Genomic DNA, 18,614 nt, shown 5'->3' on the forward strand with positions numbered 1-18,614 from the left:
CTACCCAGGCCCTTATGCTCACCCATGTATCTAGTGTCCACATCCAGCTAACCCCAGGGCCGGGCTCTTCTCAAGTAAAGAGTGTTCACAGTCTCCCCATCTGTCTCATACACAGGAGGCCCCCAGGCCACCAGCCTGGACAGGCAGCCTCCCCTCACCCAACCTCCATACTCCCAGCCAATTAACCTGCAGCCCAGGCCAAGCTGCTCTGTGGCCACTGTGGGAACACCCACTCCTTCCGGGGGAAGAGAGCTGGCTTGCAATCTCTCCCATCAGTGAAGCACTAACAAATTAAGAAATATTTACTCCAGATTTCACGACAACCCACAGCCTGAGAGACATCATCCTTACAGCAAAGAGAACCTCCTGGAGGCCAGGCATCCAGGTGCTCTCACTGCCCAGTGAGCCACTCTAAGTCTCATTATTTCCACTGCTCTACTCATTGACAACAGGAGTTCAGGCATTTTATAACCCTAAAAGCATGACTAAAACAAAAAACGTCAGATTCTCTTTAGAATACAGAGAAAAATAAAATGTACCAGAAACCCATGTAAGCTCGTAACTATAATTGAGGACATCTTTTAATTCTGAGCTTCCTGGGAGTCTTGGCAAAGAAGGAAACCAGATAGGTTCTGCTGCTTTTATCACCCCATGAAGAGAAGCACAGACATTCATTGAACTTTTTCCAAGACCAAATTCTTTTTTTTTTAAGATTTTATTTATTTATTTACTTATTTATTTGAGAGAGAAAACAGAAGCGGTGGGGGCGGGGGGGGTTGGGGGACGGCAGAGGGAGAGGGAGAAGCAGGCTCCCCCATGAGCAAGGAGTCAGATGCGGAACTCGATCCCAGCACCCTGGGATCGTGACCTGAGCCCAAGGCAGATGCGTAACCACTTAACTGGCTGAGCCACCCAGGAGCCCCTCAAGACCAAATTCTTAAAGGGATTTAACATCAGACCTTACATGAGGGAAAAGTATAACATTCCGACAACATCTTCAATAATAATTCTGCAAGATACAGAAGGATTCGCATGAACTTATCTGATACAAATTCCCTCCTAAAAATTGAGGCCGGCACGTGGCATGGTAGCCTGGCACGACCACCAGCAGCCCGAGGTAACATCGCCAGACCCTCTACTTTCTGGGGATTCCAGCTTTGTCCTGTGCCAGAGTACAGAGAAGAGAGAGGCGGAAGGACCGGTATGTCCCCCCACGACACCCCTTCTCCCACTTGGGGGCCTCATCCCAGCCTCAGGCAAGGGCAGACCAGAACACTGAAGAGCTGCATTTCTGGGCTATCGATTGCATCGTGGTGCACCCATTCAACGCCAAACGCTCGGGCAGCAGAACTGAGTGGAATGGTATCGGAAAATACAGGTCTTCAACTCCCATTTTGTTCGTTGTGGGAAACCTCTATCCTCCAGAGAGAGGTCATAGGTAAGAAAAAGCACTTTGAACCTACCACGCTCCCTCCTTGACAAGAGCATTCAACTCAGCCATGTCTAAGGTCCCTTCGGGCTCCCAGTTCTGATTATTTAGGATTATTTGTCCCATTAGACAGAGCTCTGCTTTTATGAGAGACACACCACTGGAGAAGCTGAATTCATTTTATAGCCAGCTGTTGAGACCACTCCTGCCTTGTGCGGCTAGCACCAGTGAGGGGTCCCAACACACTTCACCCTGGCCCCTGGCCGGCCCCTGATCCTCACGAGCTGCTCTGTCCACTCAGAGCCGAGGCCACAGCCTCCGGGATGGGACGGTATAGACTGACCTCAAGTCCAGGATTCAGGCCTTCTGGCCTCAGTGTCTCCTTATAAAGCCAGGGCCGTGCCCCCCGCCCCCCACCAACCCCACCCCATCCGAGGGCGCCAGTGCTGTTTAGAGAGCTGCTGACCGTGTCAAGTCTAACTTTTTCGCCACAGTTTTGAATGAGAGCCTCCAACATGTGCCACTGTTCTCACACATACTCATTTCCCCAGCTTTTGTAGCTCATGAAAGGAGCTAACGGAACCAATTTTGCAGCTATGGATTAGCTGGCCTCGTGCCAGATCAGACCTCACTTCATTAAGCTCTGGCCGTATCCTGGCCTCCAGCTTGCCCTGTCCATTCACCTCTCCTCCTCAGAGGCTAAGTTCCAGGGAGGTCAGCTCACATGATACCACTGACCCCGAATGCCCAGGCCCCAGCTAGGTGCTCAGGGACCGAGAGCGTCAGATCCGTTTTAGCCGCCCCTTCATGACAGCTATCTCTCCCTGGTTCTCGGCCAGTGGTGTGTTGGCCACGGCATCTGATCACAGACCCCACCTCATTCAGTGCTCACCATATCCTGAGAAGAGCCAGTATCATCCTTTTAACTGTGGGGAAACTACGACTCCGAGAGGTTAAGTGGCTTGTCCAAAGTCACACACCGGGGCAGTGAGAGTCAGGACTTGAACCCATCTGTTGGCTTCTAGGCAGTGGGGACCACGCCGATAGCTGCTTTGCTCCTTTTGTGTGTGGGGTTTGGCCCCACACTTCGGGATCTAGATGAGGCTCTGCCACTTGGTGGCTATTATAACAGTGGCCCAGGAGACTGAGGCTCAGGGAGGTTTTGTGGCTTCTCGGGGTCTCACGGCTCACACATGGCCACCTCTGCACCTGGGAGTCTTTTGGGAACCAAGATTCATCCCTCATGCCTAGGGAGGCCTACCCATTTTATAGATCCCTCCCCCACTTCTGCCAATGTTTACTGGCCCTGCCTGAGGGCTAGGCCCAGAGCTGGGGCCGGGAATGCAGCCGTGGGCACTCTGTCCCCAAGGATTTGGGAGTCTATGGATGATTTACTGCCAATCAGAGTGCTTGATGAGGATGTAAGCCCTAGGGAACTGGTCCTGGCTCCTTCTCTCCCTCTTCTTTTCTTTCTAGAGCCAGAACCTGGCAGAGCAGACAAGACGGGGAAGCCCAGCCAAGGGAGCCCAGGAAGAAGAGGAGCCCCCAAACAACCCCCTTCCAGGCCAAGGCCAGAGCACCTGATGGCAGGGGGTGGAGTGCAGGAGGGAGGGTAGGACTGCTGATAGGCTGGGTGCCTCCCACCACAGTCCCAGAAGAGGAGAGAATGGCTGAGGCTCCGAGCCTACAGGAGATCCAACACACATTTGGAAATGGTTAAGTCTCAGGAACACAAGACTCCTTCAATTTGCTAAATTTTGATGGCCTCAGTTTACCTGTTTCCCACCAGCCACACACGACCGAGAAACAAAGGCAGAAGTGCCAGGTCTGGGGAGGGAGATGGCTGGAGACACGTGGGAGAGGGGAAGAATGCTTCCAGAAAGAGGGAGTTGAGCTGGGCTCCAAGGCAGGGAGGGAGAGGGACAGCAGGAACATAAGTGCTAGCTGGGGCAGGCCCAGGGGTCCCCGTGCCCCTGGCCGGAGACCATGTACTATGAAGGACCAGCTGTGGGCACGGGACTCCAGGGCAGACATGGACTGCCATCTTCCACTTGCCTCTAGCTCTGAGCAGGCCATTCAACCTCTCTGAGCCTCACTGGTCCCAACTGGAAAATGGGAACAGTGACAGTACGCATGTTCCCTGGTGGCCATGAGGATGGAATGAGAACACAGAGAGAGCTCAGATTAGCACAGTGCCAAGTACATACTGAGTGGAAATGGCCCTTGAGGTTTGCTTGGCTCCAGGATTCCCCTGGGTCTGCCCTGAAGTGGCCCCATACTCTTCACCTGCAGAACTTGGGGAAATCCAGATGCAGCCTCTGGGATCAAGGGGAGACAGACCCCCTGCAAACCAGCAGGTCACAGGAAATGGTCTCAAACCCTGAGAGGGGCAGGACTGGACATGGCTTTGCAAAAATGGACTAAGAATCAAGAGTCTATGGACCCTGCTTTGCTGTGAAAGGCCCAGTGAGGAAGGGACAGACTCTCCAGGGTGGGGAGAGGATGAGATGGCTGACCTCAGGGGAGGGGGCCAAGGGTCAGGTGAGGGAGCAAGGTGGAGACCTGGGGACCCCAGCCAGGGAACCAGCCCAGCTCTCAGCGTGGCAGACTAGGGGAGGGGCACAACTTCACTCTCTCAGGCGGCAGCCACCTTTATACGCCTCAACTGCCCCCATGCATCCTTTTGAGCAATGTCCCTTTCTGCAAAGTGTGTGGTGACTCTGGGCCAATCCCTTAAGCTCTCTGAGCTCCCGCTCCCCATCTATGGAAATGGATGTGCAGTCTCCTCACACATGGCAATGGGGACAGGACAGGCAGGTCTGTGACTATCAGCATCTACTTCACAGGAGGGTAAAGAGGCCCAGAGAGAGCTACAACATCCTCTTTCTCTCTCTCTCTCTCTCTCTCTCTCTCTCTCAGAGATTACACCAGGAGTAAGTGGCAGGACCAGAATTCCCTCTGCCTGAGGCAGGTACCGGATCCCAGCACCCCACCCAGAGACTTCTGAGAGGGGGTTTGAGGAGAGCCCACTCAGGGGCCTTGTGAGGCCCCGGAGTGCCTCCTCAGAGGGTCCAGGTTCTATTATCCTCCTTTAAACTTCTTAGGGGATAAAAAAAAAAAAAACTTCTTAGGGGAAAAAAGCATTTTTCTGTCAAAATCAGCTATGTTATCGGTGAAACATTACCCTAGTTCTATTTCTCCTATGACAGTGTAAAAATAGGACATTTTCAGCCAAGAGTGGAAAATTTCAGCAAACGCAAGTGTTTTATTCTCATCTCAGAAGTAAGGTCCCTTTAATGGTCCCTCCTCGTGAAGAGAGCCCCACCCCAGCCACAGTCTGTGCTCCCAAGGGGCCAGCTCTGCCACAGGGATGCCCACATAGCCAGTGGGGCTACAGAGGGCAGTGGCCACCTTCCCTAAGCAGGGGGTGACCAGGGCAAGTGAGGCCTTGCCCGGGGGACCCCTGCTGAGGCACCCAGCAGGCCACGCCTCGGGGCTGGCCGTAGAGACAGGAGACCCAGCACCCTCTAGCTCTGAGAAGAGTGACGGCTGGTCTCTGTGCCCTGGAGGAGGTGTCACAAAGATAACAAAGGAATAAATGTGTGTGCTCGGGGGGAGAGGGGAGACAGACGGGACTACTCCCAGAGGCATAGTGCCAAGACCCTAGGGAACCTTCTGACTCCCCACCCCTCAGACCTGCTCTTTCTGAAGCCAACAGCCAACATCATATCTGCTAGCATCTCTCCCATTTCCCTTGGCTTCATCCACGTCCCTGCAGCTCCCCACACAGGCTTGGGTGAGCACAGGCCACCGTGGCCTCACTCAGGCTCCTCCCAGAGGAGCGTCCAACCTCCACTGGCCCCTGGTCGCTCTGCCTCTCCTGCTCCTCTTCTGCTAGAGGGCTCTGAGGGTTCCAACTCCTGGGAAAATGTCCTGGTCTTTGATCATGCCATGGAGCCGTAGCCATGAGGAAAGGGAAGTCCTCGGAGAGGCCAGGGTAGTGGCCTGGCCATACTGAGGGATGCTCCTGCCATAGGAACAGGCAACAGTGATTCATCCCCACTCTCTCATGCCTTCCTAGGGTAAAGATGCGCCCTGGGACAGGCTCAGCCTGACTACAGGCTTTAACTGGGCAATGGAGTACAGTGGAAAGGGGTCTTCCAACCTAAGTCATAACCCCAGAGCTCCTGTCCGTAGCTGAACACAGACCTTGCTGGCGGAGTCACACAGCTGACCGTCCCCCTGGCAGCACCACTTAGCAGCTAGCTTACGAGAGGCATCTTGGGGCTCCCTCTAGCCAGTCTCCACGCTGCCCGTCTATTGCCACTATTTACCTGCCTGCTTCCCTAGCAATGCCCACAATCACTGCCCACCAAAAAGGTCTGCACAGCTAGAAGGGGAGCTCTTGTCAAGCAGAGCGCCCAGCCCCTCATCTTATAGATGGGTAGGCTGTGGCCTGGGAGAGAGGTCTGGCTCCTGATCCCCAGAGATAGCTGAGAGCCACAACTTTGCCGCCAGAAAGGCCAGGGGTTCCAGCCCAGCCAGGGCATGTCCCTACTCTGAGACTTGGAGTGAGTTACTTTACCTTCTCGAATCTCAGCCTCTGCATCCGTGACACGGGGGTGATACACCCATTCTTAGATGTTTCTGTGTCCGGGTTCAGCATGTAGGAAGCACTCAAGGGATAAGTGGGTGCTCTTATCCCCACCCTCCACCCCCAACCTCTGCCCCATGTGCCACTGCCTGCCAGAGAGCATGGAGGCTACCTGCCTGTCCCTCTGCCACACCCTGAGAAGGGGGCTTGTTTATGTTGCGGGAACATCTACAGAACAAGTTGTGAGTCCCTTGTTAAGAGGCTGAACCCTTATGAATGGGGTGATGAGTGTGCAGGTCCAGGCCCTGGCCCATCACACCCGTGAAAATAGCCTCGAGTGTCACAGGTGACGGGGTCAGGTGCAGAGTGCAGGCTAGAGAGTCAGGTGCTCTGGGGTGCTCGTCCCGGCCAGTGCAGGGCAGCTCACATGCAGTTTTGTCCCCTAGAGTAGTGGGAGGTTGCACCTCATGTCCAAGCCCTCCCAGTCCCTCCACAAGTTCCTCCCACTAAGAGGAGGCTCTGAGGCTCTGGCTCTGACCCCAGCCCCTTCTCTCCTCAGCCTCAGCCAGAGAATCCTTGGGAGTCACAGTGCTCCTAATCTCACACTGTTGTCCAGAGCATAAGTCTCAGACCATTGAGCCATAAAAGGAGACCCAACAGAGGAGGCCCCCGCCGACGTTGACTTCCTACACTCCACAGGGGACTCCTCGGGTTACAAGCTTGGCCCAAATGTTCCTGACTCCACTGCTCTGGCTGCCAAGGCCACCAGCACCTGGTCAAGGCCAGCAGCAAGGAGGGGACATTGTGAGTGGCATGGGTACAGATGCTCCTCCTTCCTGTCCTACTCCTACCCTACCCTGTCGGGGGGAGACTTCAGGGTGACCCCTTCACGGTGACTCGCGTGAATCCCCAGCACCTAACCAGCCCCCATCTGTCCGCTGCCTGCCCTTGGCCTGCAAGCTGCAGAGAAGAGGCCCATTAAGCCTGAAACTCCTGAGACAGAGAGTAGCAAGGCCAGAGAGGGGAGGAACTAAGTGACAGCAAGGGTAACAGAAAGGGGAAAGAAGAAATGAAAGCAACAAGGAGCTAAGAAGAACAGAAAGTGCCACAAAGAGTAAGCAGCAATGACAAAAGCCCTAGTCTAAAGAAAAAGGCAATCCTAACACAAAACCCGCAAAAAAAAAAAAAAACGCAAAATCAATATTCTCAGCGTCTCTGGCCTGTCCAGTGCTGGAAAGGCCTCCTGAGGCTCCTTGTTCCCCCAAACAGCAGTCTCCTCTTGTTCTCCTGCTCTAAGCAAAACCCCCACGGTTCCCAGCAGCAGGATTTTATTCACAATTACACAGGGCCTAATCCACTTAGTTCTAAAAGGATGGGAGGGTAGGGAGGAGAGTCCAGGACCCAAAATTCCTTTCACACTATCCTTTCTCACCCCACAAGGGGCTGGCTTCCCCAGGTGCACGATGAGCCCAAGGGAATCCTCATAAAGGCCAATAACATGCCACCAACAAAATGCACTCAGGCAGCCTCTCACGTGGGAACACATAAGATCTCAAACAGGAGCAAGGCCAGCAGAACCAAAATTCGCCTGGAAAAAACACAGGAGCCGATGGGAGCCATGTTCTTAGTGCCCCGAGAGCAGGAGACCCACACACGCAGGAGGGCTGGGTGCACACTGTTACCACACCTAGGGATGGCCGCTGTCTTCAACTCTTGCCTGGTGACCACCACCTTTGGACACCCGGCAGCCAGTCACCAGGCTGGAACCAAAGGAGGTGAGGCGACTGCAAAGCCAGGTGCTCCACCTGCGGCCCCCTCACAGGTGTGTTCCATGATGATATCCCAAGGAGGCCCTTGGAGAAAAAGATGAGGGATCCAAGTAGGGAAATCGCTTCCCCAAGTGCAAACCTCAGCAGAGACATAACAGACCTCTGTTGTCACAGAGACCAGGCCCTTCCCACACGACCTGAACTAAAGGACAGCTCAGGTGACCCAGGAGCCTCTAGAGCACCCTAAGCAACAGTGCTCCACGAGGGTTCTGGCGATGTTAGGAAAGAAAGCTCTGGGGGAAGGAGGGGGGATTTCTGCCCACTTAGTGAGAGAGGACATCAAAGACAGACAGAGGTCCCTGGGGGCGCGGTATGAATCTGAGTTGTGGGAGAATGAGGGGGGGGTCGCTGACCTTTTTTCAAGGCCCTATGTAAAAGCCTCTCCTTCCACACAGCCCTCACAGTCCCTCTATGGCTCGCAGCGTCTGTCAGGGCCTGGACGCCTGCCCCGCTGAGATCAGCCTCATCCTGCCAGGACCCACGGCTGGGAGTGGGGAAGTGGTACTCCGCAGCAGGTGCTGAGTGGTGCAAATCAGACCTGCCATCACACACACCCTGTGCCCTCCTCTGTCGTCCACATCCTTCTCAGACCAGAGGCCTGGATTAAAGCTGGCAGTCTCTTCCAGGAAGTCTCCCCTGGCTCGCCCAGCCCAGACAGTTTCTTCTCGCCCACTCACCAACCTCACTTCCTGCTTGTGGCAGTCCGGGCTCTGCTGGGCTGGGCTTGTCTGAGACTCACCACGCTTGAGATGAACCACACAACCTCTCTGAGACAGCCCCACAGCCATCATGGCCCTTGTGTGCCGGCCTGTGGGACCACTGGTCCCCTCACAAGCAGAGTCCTGCACAGTGAGGAGAGCTGAGGAGAGAGAGACAACTATGAACAGCACCACTTGGGCTCCCAGTGGAGCCAAGGATGCCAGCACCCTTCCGGGGGCCAAGTCTTAGAGACCCCCCCAGAAACTAGCATGAGGTGTGGGGTGACTTAAATGCGAAGACTCTGGCATCAAAATGCATAGGCTCACATCACAGCCCTGCCACTCTTCCCCTGTGCATTATGGGCAAGTCGTTCACCTTACTGAATATCAGCGACATTACCCATAAAATGGGAACCACAGGAATTAGGTAAGAGAACACGTATCATGCACTGGGGACGGGGCCTGCTGGACAGAACAGTCTGGAAAACTGCTAACCGTCTATGAGAATATTAGCATCCACAGCACCAAGGCCTGAAGCCTGGAGAGATGGCATCAGCTCCTGGATAGGATGGGAAGATTCTGGCACTCCCAGCAGAGGGGATCCCCAGCAGAGGTGTAGGCTTTGAGCACAGCTTCTAAACCTGTGAGCAAGGCCAGCTGGGAAGGCGTGAAGCAGCTCAAAACAACGGACCTCTGCCCCAAACCCTACTACTTGCATTCTTTAGGGTTTGATGCCCTTCCTAGGATCTTTGTTTAAACAGCCAATTGCCCACCCCTGACAGTTCCGAAGGTTCCACTGGCCTGGAAGCACACGAGCTCCAGCGATTCTTTCCTTCAAGGAGAGGGGCAGCCCGGGGAGGAGGTTGGGTACAGTGAAACCCCTACTGGGGGCCTCCATTGGACAGGGCTACCAGCCCCTCCACCCGCTTCCTGATTGGTTGACTCGGTAACAGATGGCCCTGCCAAGGCTGATCTGACCGGTCCCGAGATGGCAGGTGAGGGGGCGGCAGCTGCCAAATGAGAAAGTACCTGGCCCGCCTGGCAGCCACACCCAGCTTCAAATCCAGCTCTGCGGCACCAGCTTCAACTGGCCGGCCCCACCCAGGGAGCCATGTGGGTAACTCCCCGGCCTGCAGCTCCAGCACCCCACCACTCCACTCTGTCTGATGAAGAAGTGAAAAGGAGGGCACGGGGAGCCCCAGGGGCCTCCGAAATACTCCAGTGGTCAGAGAGGAGGGCCCCAAGCCCCAGAGCCCGGAGAACAGGGGCAGGAAAGAAGACTCCCCTTTCCCCAAGGCAGAACCCCTCTGTCCTCTCAAAACCTTTCATTGTGTTTATTTATCTAAGTGTCATGGTCACTCCTGCCCGCCAAGAGGCAGGGGACCACAAGTGGGCTGGGCAGGAAGTTGGGAGGGGAGGAGACTCTGGCCTCTGCTACAATCTGTCATCCCAATCAAGCTACATGATTTCTGACCACTGACTCCAAGTCACAGTTTTCATATACGTGATAAGGATGGAGGGGTTGTGTCTTGGATGTGGTGGGGTGACTGATGGGGGGCAGATATGCAAGGTCATGCCCAGCTAGGAGTAAAACTGAGGGGTACCAATTCATGAGTGAGGCCTAGGAGGGGGCACAAGATGTCGGTAGGAGGCAGGGGGCTCCTCTAGGTCCTGCCAAGGGGACTGCAGCAAGTGCTTAGGAATGGAGAGTGGAATGACGGCACCAGCAGCAGAAGTGGCCTTGGGAAGGAGCCACTGAGTGGGAGCGAAGCCAAAATGGACCACAACAGTGGTCAGGGGCTGAGGGGAAGAGGCTCAGCTCCCTGGGGAGGAGCCTCCCTCCAGGGCCCCCAGGGAATAGTAACAGCTACAGGGACACTGACCACAACTCTTCCTGTTTTCGGAGTGCCTGCTACATTCCGGGCTTCAGGCTGAGCACTCTCTGCCATCTTGAGCAACAGGGCCAAGAGGACAAGCAGGGAGAGAGGCCGGAGCCCTAGGCCTGTACTACCAAGAAGGGCAGAGACGGCAGGGAGCAGAAGCTAAGCAGAAAAATGCCACTCTCCTCATCCAGGCTGGAGCCACCATGCACAGTACTGGTATGATGTTTCAGAAGCGGTGCTAGCGCCATCTTGGAAGATGGTAAAGACCTGCCAGATGGTAGAGACTTCCAGACTCGCCCACTAGACCAGAGGGAGACTGGGGGCAAGACAAGAAAGGTGTTGGAGTGGGAGCCACATCTAATCCATGTCCTCCTAGGGCCAGCTCCTGAAGGTCCCAAGGCAGTAGCCCTAGCCACACTCACCCATAAAGCCTAAGGGGGTATAGCAGGGGAATTTGTTCTAGGCCTGTCCTAGTTCCCAGTCTAGAACAAAGAAAGCACTGAGGCCCTAGATTCAAGAGGAGGTGTTTTAGAAACTGATACAGTCAGAAGTTCCCCCAAGTCATTTGTCAGACACAGCGTCTGTGGAGAAGGGCCTAGACCCAGGCCTGCTTAAAGCCGGTGCTGCCTGGGCCCAAGATCTCTGGCCTCCCACTCCATCCCTGCCTTGCTCACAGCATCTGGAACACCACAGGGGCTGGTCAGAGCTCAGCCCTGGTTCACAGGGCCAAAGCCTTGGTATTAAGAGGCTCTCTGGCTTCACTTGGCCCCTTGTCTATCTACCCAGACTGCCCCTTACCCCACTATAGGTGAGAGCGCTAAGATGGTGCTGAGCGAAGGGGTAGAGACTCCCCCCTGAGAAGAGCCATTTTCTCCTGAAGGACTCAGAGAAGGCCCCCCCCAACCCCATTCCACTGCTGGGTTAGTAGGTGAAGAAGCTGTGCCTGAGATTCAGCCTCACCAGCCGAGCCCTGAGCCTCCTCCAGACACATCGTATCAGCCTCGTGCCCCTAGGAAAGACACAGGGAGTTGGACCCAGGTCCCTGCTCAGATACTTGCAGACACTGTGCCCAAATAAGTCCCGTAACCTCTCCAGGCCTGCATCAGGCCCTGTACCAATTACTCTACAGGCATCATCTCGTTCCAAGTTCACATCAACTCCTTATCTTTCCCCCTGAACAGAGGCAGAAACCTGATTTCCAGAGTCCAGGACCTAGTCCAAGGTCACGGAGCTGGCAAATGCAGGCCAGAGATTAGAGCCACGTCCACAGAACTCTGCACTCAAGCTCATAATTGCAATGTCTGTAAAATGAGATCCTTTGCTGTATTCTAACTTTCCTTGCCATGATCTATCCATCCAGGTGGCCACTGGCACAAACTGCAGTTGAGTGAAGTTCCCAGTAACAACAGATTCAAGGCATTCTGGGTATGGGGCAGGGTCCTGGACCCAGAACTAAATGACTTAAGCCAGAACTATGTGGCTAGATCAGCCACCCCCAGAACTCCCCGGATTCCACCTATATCAGTTGAGCTCTTGGCCTCCAGGGAGCCTATGGTGTGACACAGATACATGGTTGGCCCGCCCTCTGCCCAGGAACCAGGGTGAGCCAGGCTTGGAGCAGGACCTGCCCTTTTCGACATAGGGCCGGTGACTCAGCTGGAGCCCATCAGCAACCTCTTGCTCACAGGTGTGATGGACACCATCCTTGCCCACCAGCCAGCCCTGGGAGGCTCCCACCCAGCACTCCAGCCCAGGCAGTCAGGGGCCATGAGAGAAAGCAGCCCTACCCCAAGCCTCGGTGGGGACTCAGCCTCAGGTAGAGGGAAACTCAGATCCATTCCAGTCAAAAGAGCTTCTCATGGAAGGAACAACCAAGCTGAGCGAGAGCACCCCACCCCCCCTTTGGCAGGAACACATAGGCCCAGCCATAACCCGCGTCAGGAACCACTCCTTCCCTGTTTCCGGGTCCAGCAGACTCTACTCATACTGACTCCACCCCCTTGCTCTCTGGGAGAGAGAGCTTAGCTAGGCTAAGCCTTGTTTTCCCCATCTGTAAAGCAAGGAGTACCAGGAGCCTGACCTTACAGGGGAGTATAAGAATGAAAGGAGATACTGATCATAAGAAGCTTAGCAGGGGTCCTGGGTACACCTTGCACCCACAGGCCTCTGCTGTTGGGCCCTCTAGATCACCCACGGAGCAGTGAGGGGTCACTGACCTTCAGGGCACATTTCTGCCCAGTGCGCCTGTGGAAGCACTCCAGCACCTTGCCGTTCACACCCAGGCCCAGCACCTGCTTGGACAACTGGTAGTCATCGGTCACTGCATACTTCTTGGGCTCCCGCCGCCCCCCGAGGGCAGGAGCGCCGGCTGAGCCTGGTCCGCAGGGTGCACCTTGCGGGGGCACATTGCCCCCCTGCTCCTCTGCTGTCTCGCCATCCATGGCCCCCGCGGGGCGCTCAGAGTCGACCCCAGCCTGGCGCGTCCAGGGCCACCTGGGGGAGAAGGGAAAAATGAGTTCCGCTCAGACTCTTCCAATACACCGCTGCCCTGAGCCCCTGAGCCTGGCTGGGCTGCGGGCAGCAGACAGGGCCGGGAGTGGGAAGCGAACTGTCCGAGAGTACAGACGGGAGGCGGGGGGCGGTGGTTGCGCAGCCCGGCACTAGCGAGTCCTGCCCGACTCCTGTCAAGAGGGGAAGGAAGGGACTGGGCGCCGAGAGGCCGCGAGTTCTGGGAGCAGGAGGTGGAGGGAGCCCTATGAGGGCGTACCTGGCAAGAGCGTCCCTGACAGCAGGGTACCTGGCTGGCGCCGGCGAGGGACAGGGACCGGGGCCCCGGGAACCCGGGGCGGGAGCTCCTAGAGCCGAGTCTTGCCGGCGGCGCCCCACGTGACCGCTCCCCTTCCCCCACCCCCCACCCCCCACTCCCCATCCCCCGTGAGTCCTGGACTTGGGGCCGGGCTCGGTCAGCCTTAAAGGGCCAGGCGAGTCCTGGCAGGACCGCGCGGGGAGGGAGGCCCTAGCGGGCCCCGCCCGGGCACCCGGACAGGATAGGGGGCGTGGCTTCTCGAAGGGGGCGGAAACCTAGGCGCTCGGGACATCCGCTAGGGCGGTGTGAGCCCCGGAGTTTACCAGCGACCTAGGAAGTGACAGTGCAGGAAGTCTAGTTTCTCTCGGAGCCTCAGGAAGCCACTTGAGTCGGGCGTTTTCCCTGCACTCTGCAGACGGCCCTCCAGCAAGGCTTGTAAGGCTTGCGACTTCCTTAGTGGTGGCCCACCGCCGGCCTACCTAAAGTCTTAATTTTTGCCATCAGGCCAAGTGAAATGGCATTTCGTTGTGATTCGCCTTTTTCCAATTCCTGGGGGCTCTGGGTGTCTCTCACCTTCTGTGCATTCTCCTGCTCATTCCGTGGCTTATTTTTTTCCCTTGGGATACAGCATCCTTAGACCAGATATCCTAAATTCCCATTTTGTCAGATCCATTAACTTTTCATCTTATACTTTGGGCTTTTGGTGCCCTGTTTAAAAAGTCTCCTCCTGACACTCCGTATACTCTATATTAACGATGTGGTGTTCCCTTCCACTTTTAGGTCTCTATTCTGAGCCCATCTTAGACTATCTTAGGTATTTTGACCCAGTTTTCCCATCACAGGCTGTTAAACAACTCTTATTTCACAGATGAGGAAACTGAGGTCCCCGGAGAGGAAACAACTTGTATAGAGCCACAGGGGGTGTTGCTCTCTCCTGTGACAAATCTGCATTACTCCTGCACACCCGCCCACTCCTCAACCCTCAGGCTGAGGGACTGGAATGTGGTGGTTCACTTGGGACTGGGAAGGAGAGGCTTGGGTTAAGGTCCCTGCGCGGGCCTCTTCTGCCATCTACAGGCCACTTGTAGGACTGCAGGCGCTGAGGCCTCAGGCCCAACCGGTTCTCTGAGCACTTCTTTTTTTTTTTTATTCTTATGTTAATCCCCATACATTACATCATTAGTTTAAATGAAGTGTTCCATGATTCATTGTTTGTGCATAACACCCAGTGCTCCATGCAGAATGTGCCCTCTCAATACCCATCACTAGGCTAACCCATCCTCCCACCCCCCCCTCCCCTCTAGAACCCTCAGTTTGTTTTTCAGAGTCCATCGTCTCTCATGGTTCCTCTACCCCTCCGATTTCCCCTGCTTCATTCTTCCCCTCCCACTACCTTCTTCTTCTTCTTTTTTTTTCTTAACATATATTGCATTATTTGTTTCAGAGGTACAGATCTGAGATTCAACAGTCTTGCACAATTCACAGTGCTTACCAGAGCACATACCCTCCCCAGTGTCTATCACCCAGTCATCCCGTCCCTCCCACCCCACCCCCCACTCCAGCAACCCTGTTTGTTTCCTGCAATTAAGAATTCCTCATATCAGTGAGATCATATGATACATGTCTTTTCTCTGTTTGACTTATTTCACTCAACATAATACTCTCCAGTTCCATCCACGTCGTTGCAAATGGCAAGATCTCATTCCTTTTGATGGCTGCATAATATTCCATTGTATATATATCCCACATCTTCTTTATCCAGTCATCTGTCGATGGACATCTTGGTCTGAGCACTTCTTCTGGCTTTGGGATTGGGCCCAGATAGCCTCCCGCCCACCTCCCCATACGCCAACACACACACACACACACACACACACGCACACACGCATGCACGCACGCATGTGGATGCACGTGGATTCCTGGGCTGCAGGTCCAAGGCTCTCCAGACCAGCACTCCCAGGAGAGCTGGTACTCCGTGTGTGCAGGCGTAGAGCCAGAGGAAAGGGCCCAGGGCTCTGCCCTGTCTCCTTGAGACAACCTTCAAGCTAGCAGGGTTTGGTGAAGCAGAGACCCTGATGATGGCCTCAACTGACTAAACCCTTCTTTCGGACCAGACACTGAGTGGATGTTCTACCGGGGCACTCCATGACCTCACTGGGACCAGAGGAGGCAGGGCTGTACCCACCCCACATAGCCTACAGGACAGACACGCCCTGAGAGATCAAGAACCTGCCTGAGATCAGTAGCTCTCATGGCAGGGTCTCCATCCCAACCCCCAAAGAACAACTCCAGGGCCCAGATCTCACCCTTGAATGATACCCTCCTCTCCTGTGCCTCCCTGCCCCCTTCCTACCTCCACTTGTACAAATATGCTCTTACACGTGTTCACAGATGCACACACATGCATAAGCGCAGATTTGCACATGTGCCCAGACACATGGGCTTGCACGTGCACCACACGCATACAGACATTTATGCCCAGCGGGACCCAGAACCTCAGTCCCAGAGCCCCACCTGAGAACCTGATCCAAGATCTCAGAGACTGTGATCTGGAAGCTTTCACAGCTTGGAGACTGGAGAAGGATCCTGCCTCTGGAGGTGACTGGTTTGGGCCAGGTGAAACCAAAGCTGAGCAAGATCTCATTCTGGACAAGCAGGGTCCCAGTCACAAGCAGAGTGCTGGGCAGCTGAGGGTGGGGGCTGGCTCCTTGTCCCAGCCAAATTATCTCAGTGTATGTTGTGGTTGTTATCTTATTTTCTAAAAATAGAATCAGATTACAATTGTTCTAAACATTTTATAACTGTATTTTTTTTAAGATTTTATTTACTTATTTGAGAGAGCGTGAGAGAGAGAGAAAGAGATCACGAGCAGGGAGGAGGAGTAGAGGGAGAAGGAGACTCCCCACTGAGCAGGGAGCTCGACGTGGGACTTGATCCCAGGACCTTGTGATCAAGACCTGAGCCGAAGGCAGACGCTTAACTGACTGAGCCACCCAGGCACCCCTATAATTATATTTTTAAACTGATCTCTTTTTAATTCAAATTTTAATTGCATAAGTAAAATTTGCCTGTTATAATAAATTCAACCATAGGGAAATATAAGAAGTAAGCAATGGCGATGCCTGTCCCTTTGCAGTCTCCACCACCAATGCCAATTCTTACACAAGCACACACATTTCCCATGTAGGTAGGTCCATCATAGACAGATGTTTTGCAACTGTTCATTCAACCCAAGAGACTCAGAATGCTGCTCATTTTCCAGCAACCACTTGCACACTGATGGGAGAATTCACTGTTTGGGATAGCTGGGCTAGGGCAGGGGTGGGTTCGTGGTGTCAGACTTTGCCGCACAGCCCTCCATGATAGCTGTTTGTCCAAGGGGCCGAGGGCTGAGGCCTTTGGAATAGCTTACAGTGACGAAGGGGTCCTGTGTGTGTGTGTGTGTGTGTGTGCGCTCTAGCATTGGGCAGGGCGGGGGGTGGGCAGTGTAGAGGACTGAATATAGCCCCTACACATACACACACACACATTACATGTGTAGACTATTCTTCCGGGAGAGGAAAGGCTGCAAATGATGAGACTAGAGAGACCAAATGAGCCAGACTTTGAGGAAGGCACTGCTGTGCATTATTGTGACTGACCCATCTTGTGACTGTTCCTGGTGGGGAGGAGCAGGGAGATCCTGCAGCAAGGCCAATCCCTGGAGTGTGGGGAGGCCTTATCCTGGAGAGAATAAGGAAATGTGTCGAGTGAAACCATGAGAGGAATTGCCACTGGGTGGCATCGTGGGCCCAGCACTCAGAGCAGGGATGGGTAGGGAGCAGCCAGAGCAGGAGAGGTGATAATGAGATGGCCAGAGGGACCCACAACACCTGGGGCAAAACAGGGGCACACCATAGACCATGCACACAGGTGAGGTGCGTTACTCTGTCAAATTCACCAAAGGTGTTTGGAGGGCAAAACCCTCGGGGCCATTTAGTTTAACACACAGAACTGCATAATCCCTGACATCCATAAGGGAACTTTCAAGGGGTCACCCACGGTGCTCTGACACTGACTGGCCTGGCGGCAGGGAAGCTTCACTGTGGACCTTAAAGCTGGATCTTGAAGGATGCCTAGGAGTTGTTAGGTCAAGGAACCTAGAGAGGAGGCAGGCGGTGGTGGGGGCTGGGGTCCAAGCACCAACTCATCACTTGCCAGCTGTGAGATCTAGGGTACATTCTCACTTCTCTGTCCCTCCATCTCCTCACCTGTAAAGAGGACACACTATGTAGTGGTTAGACAATGAAATGAGGCTGGAAATCACTGATAGTACATGGCACATCCAAAGTGTTCAGTGAAGGGAAGAGGTAGTCCTGGGATAGAGAGCTTGGGATTTGGCCCCATAGGGACCCAGCTTCAAATCTTAGTTCTGTTGCTTGGCAGCTATGAGGGCCCTTTGTCTTCACAGTAATGGGGCAGTAGACAGTTTCTACTGAAGAGACTGCACCCTACATAGGTGCTCCATGCTGGGGTCTCCCAGTGCCCCAGCCATCAAATGCATAATGAGGTCGCCACACCTGCCCCATCCCAAGATTGGGATGTGCCTTCTCTCCCAACTCTTTCAGAGAAAACATTCTCTCCTGGATCCTTTTAGCTGTGGTGGATCCTTGACCCCCGCGGACCTGTTCGGATCTGAGGCCCCCCTCTGCACCCCTCCCCTCCTCCCACGTCCTTCTCCAAACCCCACCCCATGCCACCGACTTCCCCACCACCCCACACAGAGTCCGGGGATCCAAATGCGGCCCACAGGGGGCGCTTGCTCACCGGACAGACCGCTTTGGGGGAGTCGCTAGCTGGGCGGACAGGCCCGTGACCCTGCCCTTGCGCTGCCACGAGTTCTGCAGAGACAAAGGGGACTGTCCCCAACGAAGCGGAATGCCCAAAAGTAGTCTGGGCTCGGGCGGGTACAACCCCTGCCCCTCCCTGGCCTCCTCCAACCGGGTCTTTCCCTACTGGTCTCCAGGTCACGTTCTACCCGGCTCGTTCTTCAGCTTACGATCCCAAAGCTGCAATTGGCCCGCCCCGGCCACTCGGCTCCGCCTCCTGAGCTGCGATTGGTCGGCGAGCGGGACCCCGCCCCATTTTCCTGGAAAGTTCTTGGAAATCTGTCAAAGGTGTTGGCTTTAGCAGCCGTCAGCGCCACACTGGGGAGCCGGCGCCCCCACCCACGCCCCTCCCCGGCCCGGCAGCACAGCCGGCGGTTCTAGGAAGACGTCGCTTCCGGGAAGGGCTGGGACACAGAGGACAAAAGATTAGGCGGCACGCCCCGCCCTCCCGGCCCGCCCCCCGCGCCCTCCCGGCCCGCCCGCGCGGTCGCCTCTCAGTCCCAGCCC

The 18,614-nt window shown here is 55.0% G+C and overlaps 1 protein-coding gene across 1 annotated transcript in view; it reads right to left on the reverse strand.

The window, feature by feature from the left end:
* MAPKAPK3 (MAPK activated protein kinase 3) overlaps nt 1–13,350 on the reverse strand; it is a 28,058-nt gene extending 14,708 nt beyond the window's left edge. The window contains exons 1-2 of the mRNA XM_034998533.1: nt 13,201–13,350; nt 12,650–12,926 (exon numbers count right to left, since the gene is read on the reverse strand). Coding sequence (XP_034854424.1) covers nt 12,650–12,874 — 225 coding nt within the window. The 5' untranslated portion in view covers nt 12,875–12,926; nt 13,201–13,350. The remainder of the gene's footprint in view (nt 1–12,649; nt 12,927–13,200) is intronic.
* Between the last annotated feature and the right edge of the window lie 5,264 nt (nt 13,351–18,614).

Source organism: Mirounga leonina, unplaced genomic scaffold, assembly GCF_011800145.1.
Source record: "Mirounga leonina isolate KUSES-001 unplaced genomic scaffold, KU_Mleo_1.0 Mir_94, whole genome shotgun sequence".
NCBI classification, from domain to species: Eukaryota; Metazoa; Chordata; class Mammalia; order Carnivora; family Phocidae; genus Mirounga; species Mirounga leonina.